The 14,635-nt window shown below is 42.8% G+C and overlaps 1 protein-coding gene across 2 annotated transcripts in view; it reads left to right on the top strand.

Annotated features, from left to right (window-relative positions):
- Positions 1-13,979, top strand: part of ZBTB8OS (zinc finger and BTB domain containing 8 opposite strand) — a 34,437-nt gene extending 20,458 nt beyond the window's left edge. For both annotated transcript variants that reach the window (XM_010354166.1, XM_030941797.1), the window contains exons 2-7: positions 1,100-1,124; positions 1,813-1,934; positions 2,163-2,245; positions 4,043-4,095; positions 8,326-8,362; positions 13,864-13,979. In XM_010354166.1, the coding sequence (XP_010352468.1) occupies positions 1,100-1,124; positions 1,813-1,934; positions 2,163-2,245; positions 4,043-4,095; positions 8,326-8,362; positions 13,864-13,950 (407 nt within the window). In that variant the 3' untranslated portion in view covers positions 13,951-13,979. The remainder of the gene's footprint in view (positions 1-1,099; positions 1,125-1,812; positions 1,935-2,162; positions 2,246-4,042; positions 4,096-8,325; positions 8,363-13,863) is intronic.
- The last annotated feature ends 656 nt before the right edge of the window (positions 13,980-14,635 follow it).

The following is a 14,635-nucleotide window of genomic DNA, read 5'->3' as shown; positions in this document are numbered from 1 at the left end:
GTGGGCTAGGTGCAGTGGCTGACACCTGTGATCCCAGCACTTTGGGAGGCTGAGGTGGGTGGATCACCTGAAGTCAAGAGTTCAAGAGCAGCCTGGCCAACATGGTGAAACCCCACCTCTACTAAAAATACAAAAATTAGCCAGATGTGGTGGCATGCGCCTGTAATACCAGCTACTCAGGAGGCTGAGGCAGGAGAATCATTTGAACCCTGAAGGCAGAGGCTGCAGTGAGCCAAGATCGCGCCACTGCACTCCAGCCTGGGTGACAGAGTGAAACTCCATCTAAAAAAAAAAAAAGATATGGCTTAAGAATAGACTCTAAAAATGTTGAGAGGAGAGATCCAATGGGAGTGTACTATAGTACCGTTTGTTACTTTCTGGTTTTCCTGTGGGAATATCCGGAAAAAGCTCATATACTGTGGAGTTTATTTTCTAAATTGATTTTATCTAGGATGAGGTTCACTGTAAAATAAAAGGTGAGACAGAAACCTGGAATTTTATTTTATTTATTTATTCAATTTGAGATGGAGTCTTGCTCTGTTGCCCAGGCTGGAGTGCAGTGGCACGATCTCAGCTCTCTGTCTCAAAAAAAAAAAAAAAAAAGATTCCAACAAAGCAAAGCAATTAGCTTTGTTGAGTAAATAGATAGCAAAAGGTGTGGATGGACTGGCCTACGTTTTCTTGCTCTTTAAAGATGATATTCCTGGCCGGGCGTGGTGGCTCAAGCCTGTAATCCCAGCACTTTGGGAGGCCGAGACGGGCGGATCACGAGGTCAGAAGATCGAGACCATCCTGGCTAATACGGTGAAACCCCGTCTCTACTAAAAAATACAAAAAACTAGCCGGGCGACGAGGCGGGCGCCTGTAGTCCCAGCTACTCGGGAGGCTGAGACAGGAGAATGGCGTGAACCCGGGAGGCGGAGCTTGCAGTGAGCTGAGAGCCGGCCACTGCACTCCAGCCTGGACGGCAGAGCAAGACTCTGTCTCAAAAAAAAAAAAAAGATGATATTCCTAATAATAACGGACTAGAGTTATTTTGTGTGTGTGATTTGAGAGTGAAGTTTAGTGTGTTATAAGTGTCTTTCCCTCTCTCCCTCAGATTTGGATCACACAGCGGATGTCCAGTGAGTATACTGGGAGTTCGTTCCTTTGAAACCATGTCAGTAGGAAGACTGAATGTTTTAACCTTGGTATCCCTATCTTTCATTTTTCTCCTCTCATTTTGGTTCCTACACAATATGAAAATCATGGTTTAAAAGCACCCAGTTTTGCAGGGTTCAGTGGCTCAGTGAGCCAAGATCACACCATTGCACTCCAGCCTGGGTGACAGAGAGAGACCCCATCTCAAAAAATAAAAATAAGGCTGGGCACAGTTGCTCACGCCTATAATCCCAGCACTTTGGGAGGCTGAGGCGAACGGATCATGAGGTCAGGAGTTCGAGACCAGACTGACCAACATGGTAAAACCCCGTCTCTACTAAAAATACAAAAATTAGCCAGGCGTGGTGGTGTGCGCCTGTAATCCCAGCTACTTGTGAGGCTGAGGCAGGAGAATCACTTGAACCCAGGAGGCGGAGGTTGCAGTGACCCGAGATCGTGCCACTGCACTCCAGCTTGGGCGACAGAGTGAGACTCAGTCTAAAAAACATAAATAAATAATAAAAATAAAAGCACCCAGTTGCAGTGCCATTAAATTGATTGAGGCCTTAAAATTTGTATTTATCATACTGAATTTATTTTGACTTTGCTTGCTATCAAGTTTTCTTTCTCACGGTGGATTATATTACACTGAGCATGAATATGCTTCTTTAGGTTACACGCATGGGGAGATACTCTGGAGGAAGCATTCGAGCAATGTGCAATGGCCATGTTTGGTTACATGACAGATACTGGGACAGTGGAGCCCCTCCAAACAGTAGAAGTAGAAACCCAAGGTAAATGATTTATTCACAAGGAAGAAATTGTTATACAGTATTGTATACAATTGTGCAGTATTCTGTGTAATCTGAGTATATTTTCACAAAAGGAACCAGAAAATTAATGATGAGTCTTTTCTTTCTCTTTAAACTGACCTAGACATTTATTGTACTTTTAAATTCAAGTATGTTTTTAGAGACCAGAATTATTAAACATACTATTATGGCTGTTTTGATCCTGTGTAGGAGATGACTTACAGTCTCTTCTGTTTCACTTTTTGGATGAATGGCTTTATAAGTTCAGTGCTGATGAATTCTTCATACCCCGGGTAAGCAAAGGTTTTTCTTTTTTACTGAGCAAATGGATTCTTAGTTCATATTTTAAAATAGAACAGATGATTTAAAATAGGACATGTGAAACAAAACCAATCCATACAAATAAGACGATACTGATTTGCAGAAATCATAGTGACCACAGGTACTTCCTGGTTAACCTGCATTTGCCTATGTGTGAACATTTCGTATTCAGATCTCATGTATTTGTCACTAATCAGTATTGTGTGATAAAAAGGTACCTACAGTTTTCATCCACGTTCTTTTCTGTTTTTGTTTTTGATAGAGACAGGGTGTTGCTATGTTGCTGAGGCTGGTCTTGAACTCCTAGCCTCTGGCAATCCTCCTGTCTCAATTTTGCAAAGTGCTGGGACTATAGGTGTGAGCGTTGCACACAGCCTCATCCACACTTTTTATATGTCCCAAGTTTGAGCTATATTTATGTCCATCTATTGTTCCTTTTGTTCCATTTGAAATGTAGTCGCCCTGTCACATTGGCCTAAGTTAAACAATTGCAGCTTTTAGTTTTCCTTAATATGAAAAAAGGAAAAGCCAAATGGAGATTGCTTGCTGCTGTCATCCTTTAGAAGGGAACACATCTGCAATGTCATTGTTATTTAACAGAAATGGCACTCTCTGCTTTTATAATTCCTCCATTCTCTGGTTTACCAGCTTCACTGCTTATGCTCACTCTATCAACTGAGTCACTCACCCTACAGAGTTCAAGTGCCTACCAGTATTTTATTAGGCTCAGAGTGATTGAAATCCTATGTCCTCCTCCACCATATATCTATTTTCCTCCAGCATTAAACAACAGCTTTTATTGAAGTGGCAGTGTACAGCAACAGTAGAGGTACTGCCTCTTGCAGAGCAGGGCTACCCTATAGGCAGTGTGTCCAGAGTAGTCCTCTACCATATATATTGCAGAGAAATTCTTTTGACTCATATTTTTAGATCTTACATTCTTCTAGAATGCCTCCCTTGAATATGTAAGAAAAAACTTATTTCCTTGAAATATATTTAATACTCAGCTTGGGCAACATGGCAAAACTCCCTCTCTGAAAACAAACAAACAAACAAACAAACAAACAATAATAATCTGGGTGCGGTGGCACATGCCTGTGGTCCCATCTACTCCAGAAGCTGAGGTGGGAGGATTGCTTGAACTTGGGAGGTGAAGGTTGCAGTGAGCCAAGATCATGCCACGGCACTCCAGCCTGGGCAACAGAGCGAAACCTTGTCTCAAAAAAAACAAAAACAAAAAAACCCATATACATATATATCTCATTTGTTGTCCTATTTAAGCTAATATTTTAATTTTCTTTGCTTCACAGAAGTTGTATGCTATTGTTTTCTAGAAAAGGTTGTAAAGGCCAGGTGTGGTGGCTCACACCTGTAATCCCAGCACTTTGGGAAGCCGAGGTGGGTGGATCACTTGAGGTCAGGAGTTCAAGACCAGTCTGACCAATAAGGTGAAACCCCATCTCTACTAAAAATACAAAAAAAAATGTATTGGCCGGGCGTGGTGGCAGGCACCTGTAGTCCCAGCTACTTGGTGGGCTGAGACAGGAGAATTGCTTGAACCCGGGAGGCCGATGTTGCAGTGAGCCGAGATCACGCCACTGCACTCCAGCCTGGGCGACAGAGTAAGACTCCGTCTCAGAAAAAAAAAAAAAAAAAAAGATTGTACAGGTTTTTAGTAGATGGTCCAAAAAAACAAAACAAAACAAAAAGATTTTTAGTAGATGGTCTATTATGAGCTTTTTTAATTAAAATTTTTTTTTCCTCTCTAGGAAGTGAAAGTACTTAGTATTGATCAAAGAAATTTCAAATTACGATCAATTGGGTAAGTTTTGATGAAAGTCTTTTAAGTTAAAGTTATATTCTTCATTGAATTCAATGGGCAAGGAAACAGAGGGCCACTTGCAGATTGAGTTTTGTGGGATGCCTAAGGGCTTGGAAGACCAGAAACTTATCAAAATAAAGTTGATTTTAATTGTTAAATCTGATTCCCAATTTGTTGATTTTTAGGGAGAGAATACAAATAATTGCTAAATGGCACAGCATGAAGCCCAGCTTAGTGGATGGGAAACACTGACACATTTTTTTCTCATACATCTCACTTCTAGACCTGTTTAAATCAGTTCCTTCTATTAACAAATCGTACTTTTCTTTTCCTTCTAGAGTTTGCAAACACTTAGTTAGGTCACTTTGACTGGACTTGTGTCTCAGGTTTCTTTAGTCACTTAATTATATTTTTTAGGTTTAAAAAATTTTTTTTTTTTTTTTTAGATAGGGTCTTGTTCTGTCACCCAGGCTGGAGTACAGTGGTGCGGTCACGGCTCACTGCAGCTTCAGCCTCCTGGGCTCAAGGGATCCTCCCACCTCAGCCTCCTGAATAGCTGGGACCACCAAGTGCACCACTACGCCTGGCTGACTCTTTTGTTTTCTGAAGAGATGGGGTCTCCCCATGTTGCCCAGGCTGGTCTCAAACTCCTGGGCTCAGGCAGTCCTCTGGCCTCAGCCTCCCAAAGTGCTGAGATAACAGGCATGAGCCACTGTTTCTGACCCTCCTAGGTTATTTTTACATACAACTTTTAAATTTTATTTTCATTTATTTTTTATTTGTTTTTTTTTTTTTTTTGAGACAGAGTCTCGCTCTGTTGCTCAGGCTAGAGTGCAGTGGCGTGATCTCAGCTTACTGCAACCTCCACCTCCTGGCTTCAAGTGATTCTTCTGCCTCAGTTTCCCGAGTAGCTGAGATTATAGGCGCCTGCCACCACGCCCAGCTAATTTTTTGTATTTTTAGTATAGACGGTGTTTCACCATGTTGGCCAGACTGGTCTCAAACTCCTGACCTCAGGTGATCTGCCCACCTCGGCCCTCCCAAAGTGCTGAGATTACAAGCCTGAGCCACTGCGCCCGGCCTCATTTATTTTTTTAGAAATGGGTTCTCATTCACTATGTTGCCCAGGCATCCTCCAAGTCCTGGGCTCAAGTGATCCTCCTGTCTTGGCTTCCTGAGTAGCTGGGACAACAGGTGCACACCACCACACCTGGCTCAATTTAATTTAATTTAATTTATTGATTTATTTGAGACAGGGTCTTGCCCTGGCCCCCAGGCTGGAGTGCAGTAGTGTAATCATGGCTCACTGCAGCTTTGAACTCCTGGGCTCAAGTGAACTCCTTCCTTAGCCTCCCAAGTAGCTGGAATTACAGGTGCGCACTACCATGCCCAGCTAATTTGTTGTTGTTGTTGAGACAGAGTCTTGCTCTGTTGCCCAGGCTGGAGTGCAGTGCTGCAATCTTGGCTTGCTGCAACGTCTGCCTCCAGAGTTCGAGCGATTCTCCTGCCTCACCCTCCTGAGTAGCTGGGATTACAGGCACCTGCCACCATGCCTGGCTAATCTCAGCTAATTTTTTATTTTTTATAGAGATGGGGTCTTGCTGTGTTGCTAGACTGGTCTCTAACTCCTGTGGCCCCATTTTATATTGAATTTCATTCAATTCTTCTTTGTAAAGTGAGATCTTTTATTATCTTCACCTCTGTGTTGTTGTTGTTGTTGTTGTTTAATGAGTAAAGAAACAGACTTGCTGGGTGCAGTGGCTCACGCCTGTAATCCCAGCACTTTGGGAGGCCAAGGTGGACGGATCACGAGGTCAAGAGATTGAGGCCATCCTGGTCAACATGGTGGAACCCCATCCCTACTAAAAATACAAAAATTAGCCAGGTGTGGTGGTGGGCACCTGTCATCCGAACTACTTAAGAGGCAGGATAATCGCTTGAACCCAGGAGGTAGAGGCTGCAGTGAGCCAAGATCGCGCCTCTGCACTCCAGCCTGGCAACAGAGCGAGACTCCGGCTCAAAAAAAAAAAAAAAAAAGAAACAGGCTTGTCCAAAAGTACTAGCTAATATGTGTTTGAACAGAATTTTAAAACTTTGCTCTTTCTACTACACCACGTTGTGATCTTCAGTCACATTAGTATCAAAGGCAGAGAGGAGACTGATCCCAAGTTCTAGATTACTTTTCTAGGGCCTTCTATATACAGATCATGGATACTTTTAGAAAAGTTGTAAAATGCAAACCAAGTTCGGACCGCATTATAGAGTCTAGTATTTTGCCTTTGGTAATCAGACTTGCTTTCTGCAATGGGAGGTATTATTTAATTAGTTTTTTTTTTTCTTTTTTGTTTCGTTTTTGCTGTTTTTGTTTTGAGAGAGGGTTTTGCTTTGTCTCTCAGCCTGGAGTGCAGTGGCATGATCATGGCTCACTGCAGCCGTGACCTTTTGGGCTCAAGCAGCCCTCCTACCTCAACCTCCCACGTAGTTAGGACTACATACATATGCCACCATGCCTGGCTAATTTTTTTTTTGTTGTTGTTGTTTTACATTTTTTGTAGAGACAGGGTATCACTACATTGCCCAGGCTGGTCTCTAACTCCTGAGCTCAAGTTATCTTCCTGCCTCAGTCTCCCAAAGTACAGCTGTGAGCCACTGCACCCAGCCTACTTAACTAGTTTCATAACTCTGAGGATAGTAAAAATTTTGAATATGGTACTACTCTGTTTTGAAACAATATTTATTAAACAATGTTTATTGAGATTCCACCATAGGTACACTATATTGGGGCACATTTATTTTGAGATCAACTATCAACCTTTTTTAAAGTTTTTAAAATTAATTTTTTTGTTGTTTTTTAGACAGTCTTACTCTGTTGCCCAGGCTGGGAGTACAATGGCGTGATCTTGGTTCACTGCAATGTCCGCCTCCTAGATTGAAACCATTCTTGTGCCTCAGCCTCCCGAGTAGGTGGGACCACAGGCGCATACCACCATGCCTGCCTAATTTTTATATTTTTAGTAGAGATGAGGTCTCACCATGTTGGCCAGGCTGGTCTTGAACTCCTGGATTCACCTACCTCTGCCTCTCAAAGTGCTGGGATTACAGGTGGGAGCCACCATGCCTGGCCATATAATTAAATTTTTTTTTTTTTTTTGAGACAGAGTCTCGCTCTGTCGCCCAGGCTGGAGTGCAGTGGTGCGATCTCAGCTCACTGCAATCTCCGCCTCCCGGGTTCAAGCAATTCTCCTGCCTCAGCCTCCTGAGGAGTTCAGATTACAGGTGCCCACCACCATGCCTGGCTAATTTTTGTATTTTTAGTAGAGACGGAGTTTCACCATGTTGGCCAGGCTGGTCTTGAACTCCTGACCTCAGGTGATCTTCCCGCCTTGGCCACCTAAAGTGCTAGGATTACAGGTATGAGCCACTGTGTATGACCTTTTTTGTTTTGCTCTGTCGCCTAGGCTGGAGTGCAGTGGTACGATCTCGGCTCACTGCAACCTCTGCCTCCTGGGTTGAAGCGATTCTCCTGCCTCAGCCTCCCAAGTAGCTGGGATTACAGACATGTGCCACCACACCTGGCTAATTTTGTATTTTTAGTAGAGACAAGGTTTCTCCATGTTGGTCAGGCCGGTCTCGATCTCCTGACCTCAGGTGATCCGCCCACCTCAGTCTCCCAAAGTGCTGGGATTACAGGTGTGAGCCACCACGCCCAGCCTGTAATTAAAAATTTCTTTTGAGGCAGAGTCTTGGCCTGACACCCAGCCTAGAGTGCAGTGGTGCAATCACAGCTCACTGCAGCCTTGACTTCTGGGCTCAAGCAGTCTTCCTGCCTCCTCCTCTTGAGTGGCTGGGACCGCAGGCATGTGCCACCACATCCAACCAGTTTTTTTTATTTTTTAATTTTATGTACAGATGAGGTCTCCTTATGTTGCTCAGGCTCTTCTCAAACTCCTGGGCTCAAGCGATCCTCCCTTTGGCCTCCCAAAGTGCCAGGATTATAGGTGTGAGCCACCGCGCCTGGCCTTAACTATCAACCTTGAGAGCAAATGATGACCACTGTACACACGTCCATCAACAGCTGTATCTTCTGACAAATCAAAGTGAAACTTAACAACTCCCTGACCCCACCTGTCTCTTTTGGCTTTCTAGCATGTTAACCACATTTACAAGGCTTATTTTAAAATATATAAAGAGAGAACAAATCTTAATCATGTTTTAATTTGTATTCTCAAGGTGGGGAGAAGAATTTTCATTGTCCAAGCACCCTCAGGTATGTTTTAAAACTCAGCCATTAAGAACATGAAAAATTTCCTTACCATAAAGTTCATATACGTGACAGTCAACTTCAGTTAGTTCTAGCTGGTGTAAAGTCATAAGTTTTTCTCAAAGTTCTCTGACCTGTCTGGATATATTTTGTTAAAATACTGTGATTATATACACCTGATTTAGTGGATGAGGAGTCAGCATTGGGTTTTAGGGTCACATTTGTTCAGATTATTGTGGGATTTGAAATTCCCTTTGCCTTTTTGACCTTTGATTTCTTCTCCTATAATAAAGATGTTGGACTAGATGTTCTCTATTGTACCTTCTACTTTCTGTGTGTCTCTAGATTCTGTATTTGCCGACCTGTATGGCCTCACTCTATGATAGGAAAATCTATTGGAACAGGAGTTGGCAATTTTTTTTTTCTGTAAAATGAACAGATAATGAATGTTTTAAGATTTGTGGGCCAAGAATGACAGAAGAGCAGCTACTCAGTGCCTCTGTTGTAGCACCAAAGCAACCATAGATAATACTTAAATGAATGAGTTCACTTGTATTCTAGTAAAACTTTTTTATGCCCATTGAAATTTGAATTTCTTATCATTTTCAAAAGTAATAAAATGTCATTGTTTTGATTTCCCCCCCCAACCATTTAAAAATGTAAAAATCAGGCCAGGCACAGTGGCTCAGACCTGTAATCCCAGCACTTTGGGAGGCCAAGGCAGGCAGATCGCTTGTGGTCAGGAGTTTGAGACCAGCCTGGCCAATATAGTGAAACCTAGCCTCTACTAAAAATACGAAAATTAGCTGGGCGTGGTGGCACGCGCCTGTAATCCTAGCTGCTCAGGCTGAGGCAGGAGAATCACTTGAACCTGGGTGGCGGAGGTTGCAATGAGCCGAGATCATGCCACTGCACTCCAACCTGGGTGACAGAGCAAGACTGGTCTCAAAAAAATAAAATAAAAATAAATAAATAAAGATATAAAAATCACTCTTACTTTATGGGACTGTACAAAAAGAGGCAGTTTGGCCTGTGGGCTATATATATTTTGCTGACCCCTGTGTTTAGGCCAGATAGTCATAGGTCACTTAACTACTGGGATACATTCTGAGAAATGCATCTTTAGGCGATTACGTCATTGTGCAAACATCATAAAGTGTACTTACACAAACCTAGATGGTATAACCTATGCTGTATGGTATAGCCTATGGCTCCTAGGCTACGAACCTGTACAACATGTTACTATACTGAATACTATGGGCAGTTGTTACACATTGGTAAATATTTGTATGTTTATATTTCTAAATACCAAAAAAAGGTATAGTAAAAATACAGTATTATAGGCTGGGCATGGTGGCTCATGCCTGTAATCCCAACACTTTGGGAGGCTGAGGTGTGAATCACCTGAGGTAAGGAGTTGGAGACTAGCCTGGCCAACTTGGTGAAACCCTGTCTGTACTAAAAATACAAAAATTAGCTGGGTGTGGTGGCGGGTGCCTGTAATCCCAGCTACGTGGGAGGCTGAGGCAGGAGAATCACTTGAACCTGGGAGGTGGAGGTTGCAGTGAGCAGAGATCGTGCGCTAGCACTCCAGCCTGGGCAACAAGAGTGAAATACTGTCTCAAAAAAAAGAAAAAGGTATTATAATCTTCTCAGACCACCATCATATATACAGTTAATCATTAACCAAAATGTTGTTATGCAGCACAAAACTGTATTCTAAATTCATATTTGCCTTTGGAAGTATTCAGAATGAATCGTGAGCAAATTAATTTCATTTACTCCTGAGAGTTTTTGTTTATGTGAGACAGTGCCTTGCTATGTTGCCCAGGCTGATCTGAAACTCCTAGGCTCAAGCAATCCCCCCACTTCAGTCTCCTGAGTAGCTGAGCTTATAGGTGCATACCACCAATTCCAGCTTGGTACTCCTAACAATTTTTTTTTTGTTTTTTGAGACGGAGTCTCATGCTATTGCCCAAGCTGGAGTGCAGTGGTGTGATCTCAGCTCACTGCAACTTTTGCTTCCCAGGTTCAAGCAATTCTCCTGCCTCAGCTTCCCGAGTAGCTGGGATTACAGGCACATGCCACCATACCCAGATAATTTTTTGTATTTTTAGTAGAGATGGGGTTTCACCATGTTGGCCAGGCTGGTCTCGAACTCCTGACCTCGGGTGATTCACCTGCCTCAGCCTCCCAAAGGAGGCATGAGCCATCACGCCCAGCCAACAGTTTTTATTATTTCTTTTTTCCGAGACAGTCTCACCCTGTCACCCAGGAGGGAGTGCAGTGACACAATCTCTGCTCACTGCAACCTCCCCTTCCTGGGTTCAAGGGCGTCTCGTGTCTCAGCCTCCTGAGTAGCTGGGATTGCAGGCGCACGCAACCATGCCCGGCTAATTTTTGTATTTTAGTAGAGATGGGGTTTCACCACGTTGGCCGGACTGGTTTCGAACTCCCGACCTCAGGTGATCCACCCACCTCGGCCACCCAAAGTGCTGGGATTATAGGCGTGAGCCACCGCACCCAGCTACTTCCTATTTTTTGAATGAATGAATGAATGAATGAATGAATAATCAAATAACTTTTTTTTTTTGAGATGGAGTCTCACTCTGTTGCCCAGGCTGGAGTGCAGTGGCGCAATCTCAGCTCACTGCAACCTCCGCCTCCCAGGTTCAAGTGATTCTCCTGTCTTAACCTCCTGAGTAGCTGGGATTACAGGTGCACGCCACCACGCCCGGCTAATTTTTGTATTTTTAGTAGAGGTGGGGTTTCACCATGTTGGTCAGGCTGGTCTCAAACGCCTGACTTCAGGTGATCCGCCTGCCTCGGCCTCCCAAAGTGCTGGGATTACAGGCATGAGCCACTGCGCCCAGTCAGTCAAACAACTTTTCAAAGCAAAAAGGAATGTTTTACAAATAGCTTATTAAAACATCTGGTTCCTGGAATATTTCTTGGTTTAAAAATACCTTCCTGGTTTTAATATTGTCTTTACCTTCTCTCCATGAATCCATATTCCATCCATCTATCCATGAGTTTATGCATGCATTCAGCAAATGCTGAATCAAGTGCCTCTAGTGTTTCAGACATTTTTTTACTCACTCAAGGTAGAAATGTAATAGGATAAGTGAAGTCTCTGCCCTCACGGAGTTTAAAATGTAGTGGAAGAAGTGAGCCAGACAAACATGTAAACACATAATTTCAGATAGTGACCAGTGCCATCAGGATAAGATAAGAGTGGTTGGAGGAGGGGAGGGGGTCAGAAAATATATGTTTATTAACCCATTCTCACGCTGCTGATAAAGACATACCCGAGACTGAGTAATTTATAAAGGAAAGAGGCTTAATTGACACTCAGTTCAGCATGATTGGGGAGACCTCAGGAAACTTACAATCATGGCAGAAGGGGAAGCAAACCCTTCCTTCTTCACATGGTGGCAGGAAGAGAAGTGAGTGCTGAGCGAAGGGGGAAGCCCCTTTGAAAACCATCAGATCTCCTGAAAACTCACGCACTATCACTAGAACAGCATGGTGGAAACCGCCCCCGTGATTCAATGATCTCCACCTGCTCCCTCCCACAATGCGTGGGGATTATGGGCACTACAGTTCAAGACGAGATTCGGGTGAGGACACAGCCAAAATATATCAGTATGTTTGACAAAGTGATATTTGAGCAGAGGCAAGAGAGATAAGTGAGCATAAATATGGAAGAACTTTCCAGGTGAAGAAACAGGTGTAAAGGCCCTGAAATGAGATAAGTTGTGTTCATGGAACAGCAAGCTGGAGCTGAGAGTGAAGGTGTAATGTAGGAGATAAGGTTGTAGAGATAGGGCCACAGCCTCTTTGGTAAAATTTGGTAAGGCGGGTATAGGATCGAATACTTATGTATAGAAGTTGGCCTTCTGATGGGAGCAGGGACAAGCCATTCATTGCAGCCAGGGAGGCTAAGGTGAGTACAGATACAGCATGATGGTAGATTTGGTGGTAGGAAGATGCGTCAGTTCTTACTGAGTTGCTCTTACTTTCTCTAGGAAGCACAATTGATTGAGAGTGAGAATGAGGGAGGAATGATCACTAGAGGAGAAGGAAAAGAATTGTCTCAGAGAGTGAAAAAGGGAATTTATTGGTAATTGTAAGATTTTACTGCAAGTGCTGAATTCCTGTTTGAGATGTGTGGACATACACTCAGGGTGATAACAGTTAGCATGGTGTGTGCTGCCATAAGCAGACAGTTGAACTTGAATTAGGTTGTGGTTTTTGCCAGGTGATTGTGGCAGAGGAGAAAAAGCAGCGGCACTGCCACTTATATCCTTCTGTGAAATCTTCCTTTTTTTGTGTGGTGTACAGCTAGCAAATGTCATTTACGTATTGCCTAATACATTTTATGGTGCACAGAACTATTGTAGATTCCTTTTGGAGCTGGAAAGAACCTGAGAGAACATCTAATTCTGTGGTTTTAAACTGGGGCAGGGTTGGGCAGTGTCTTGTATCAGAGACGTGTGGAGAGCTTTTGACCTGGGAAAGTAGGGAAAGTATATCTTACTCTTCAGCTAGACTTGGAAAGAGAAGAGTCCCAAGAGGTGAATTGAGTGTTGGCAGCTGAGGAAAAGAGAATAGGTTGAGTTCCTAAGGCCTAGATCAGAGTGTAAGGAGGTGGTTTGGGTTTCAGAAGGTGAGCCAAATAGTAGAAAAGCTTGTGTTCTTTGATTCAACCCATTTGTTTTTTTTTTTTTAATCATCCTCAAAAGCTTTTTACTTTTTTTTTTCCAACTTTTATTTTTAGGTTCATGGGGTGCACATGCAAGTTTTTACATGGGTACATTGCGTGTTGTGGAGGTTTAGTGTACAGATAATTTTTCACCCAGGTAATCAGCGTAATACCTGATAGGCAGTTTTTCGATCAGCAGACCCGGTGTCTCGTTTCCCTCTTTGTGTTCATGTGTACTCAATGTTTGTGTCCCTCTTAAATATATGGAAACGTGGTATTGGTTTTCTGTTCCTGCATGAATTCACTTAGGATTATGGCCTCCAGCTCCATCCATGTTGCAAAGGACATGATCTCATTCTTTTTTATGGCTGTGTAGTATTCCATGGTGTATATGTATCACATTTTCTTTATCCAGTCGACCATTGATGGGCATGTGGGTTGATTCTATGTCTTTGCTATTGTGAATAGTACTGCAGTGAACATACCTATGGATGTGTCTTTATGTAATTTAACCCATTTTATAAATGAAAAACTGATGTCCAGACAGGCCAAACAATTTCTATACCCAGGTGGAAACAAAGCCAGGATTAGAGTTCCATGTCCCAACTCCATTGTGCATGTGTTGCCTCTCATTTTTCTTGGATCCCTGTATACTATGCTAATTTCATAACGAATTGTTTCATGTGAGTTTTTCATTTTCAAAATACTAAAATTTTTACTTTCTGCCGATTGTTGCTAGAGTTAATGATTATGATTTCAATATCCTATTTTCCTATTTTTTTTTCTCTAACCCCAACTTTAGGGAACAGAAGTCAAAGCAATAACATATTCGGCAATGCAGGTCTATGATGAAGAGAAGCCAGAAGTTTTTGTGATCATTGACATTTAAGACACCAAAAAAGAAAAGACTCCTATGAATAACTGCTTTTTTTTTTCCTTTTGAGAAGACACTATGAATTAAATTCTACAGCGTCTTTCGATACATGGAAATTTGTAGAACAGAAATGTTTTAGTTAAAGTGTGACTTTCAGAAAGGGAAAATCAGGGTATAGCCTTGGTCTATGGTCCCCAAATAATCAGACTTTAAAAAAAAAAAAAAATTCTTCAATCCCCAAGGGACAGTTATGGTCCTTTGATTCTCTGCTATGGCAGTAGGTGCCTCATGCCCTTCCAGTGCAATGCAAGCCCTCCAGCCTCACCCCAGCGAGGAGCACTGATGTCAGCAGCAGCCTGAGGCTGAATCCAGGTTGAAAAAAGAATAACTTGAAAAAATATATTTGCACACACAGAATTTTGTTTTTCTTCCAAGTTGGTTAAGACATATATTTTCTTTCTTTTTTCTTTTTTTTTTTTTTTTTGAGTTGGTCTCGCTCTGTAGCCCAGGCTGAAGCGCAATGGCGTGATCTCAGCTCACTGCAAGCTCCGCCTCCTGAGTTCACGCCATTCTCCTGCCTCAGCCTTCCAGGTTGCTGGGACTGTAGGCGTCCGCCACCATGCCAAGCTAATTTTTGTATTTTTAGTAGAGACGGGGTTTCACCGTGTTAGCCAGGATGGTCTCGATCTCCTGACCTCAT

This window comes from Rhinopithecus roxellana, chromosome 12 (genome assembly GCF_007565055.1).
Source record: "Rhinopithecus roxellana isolate Shanxi Qingling chromosome 12, ASM756505v1, whole genome shotgun sequence".
In the NCBI taxonomy this organism is placed as follows: Eukaryota; Metazoa; Chordata; class Mammalia; order Primates; family Cercopithecidae; genus Rhinopithecus; species Rhinopithecus roxellana.
Note: the sequence above shows the minus strand (reverse complement) of the source record. Positions and strands in the feature narration are given on the sequence as shown.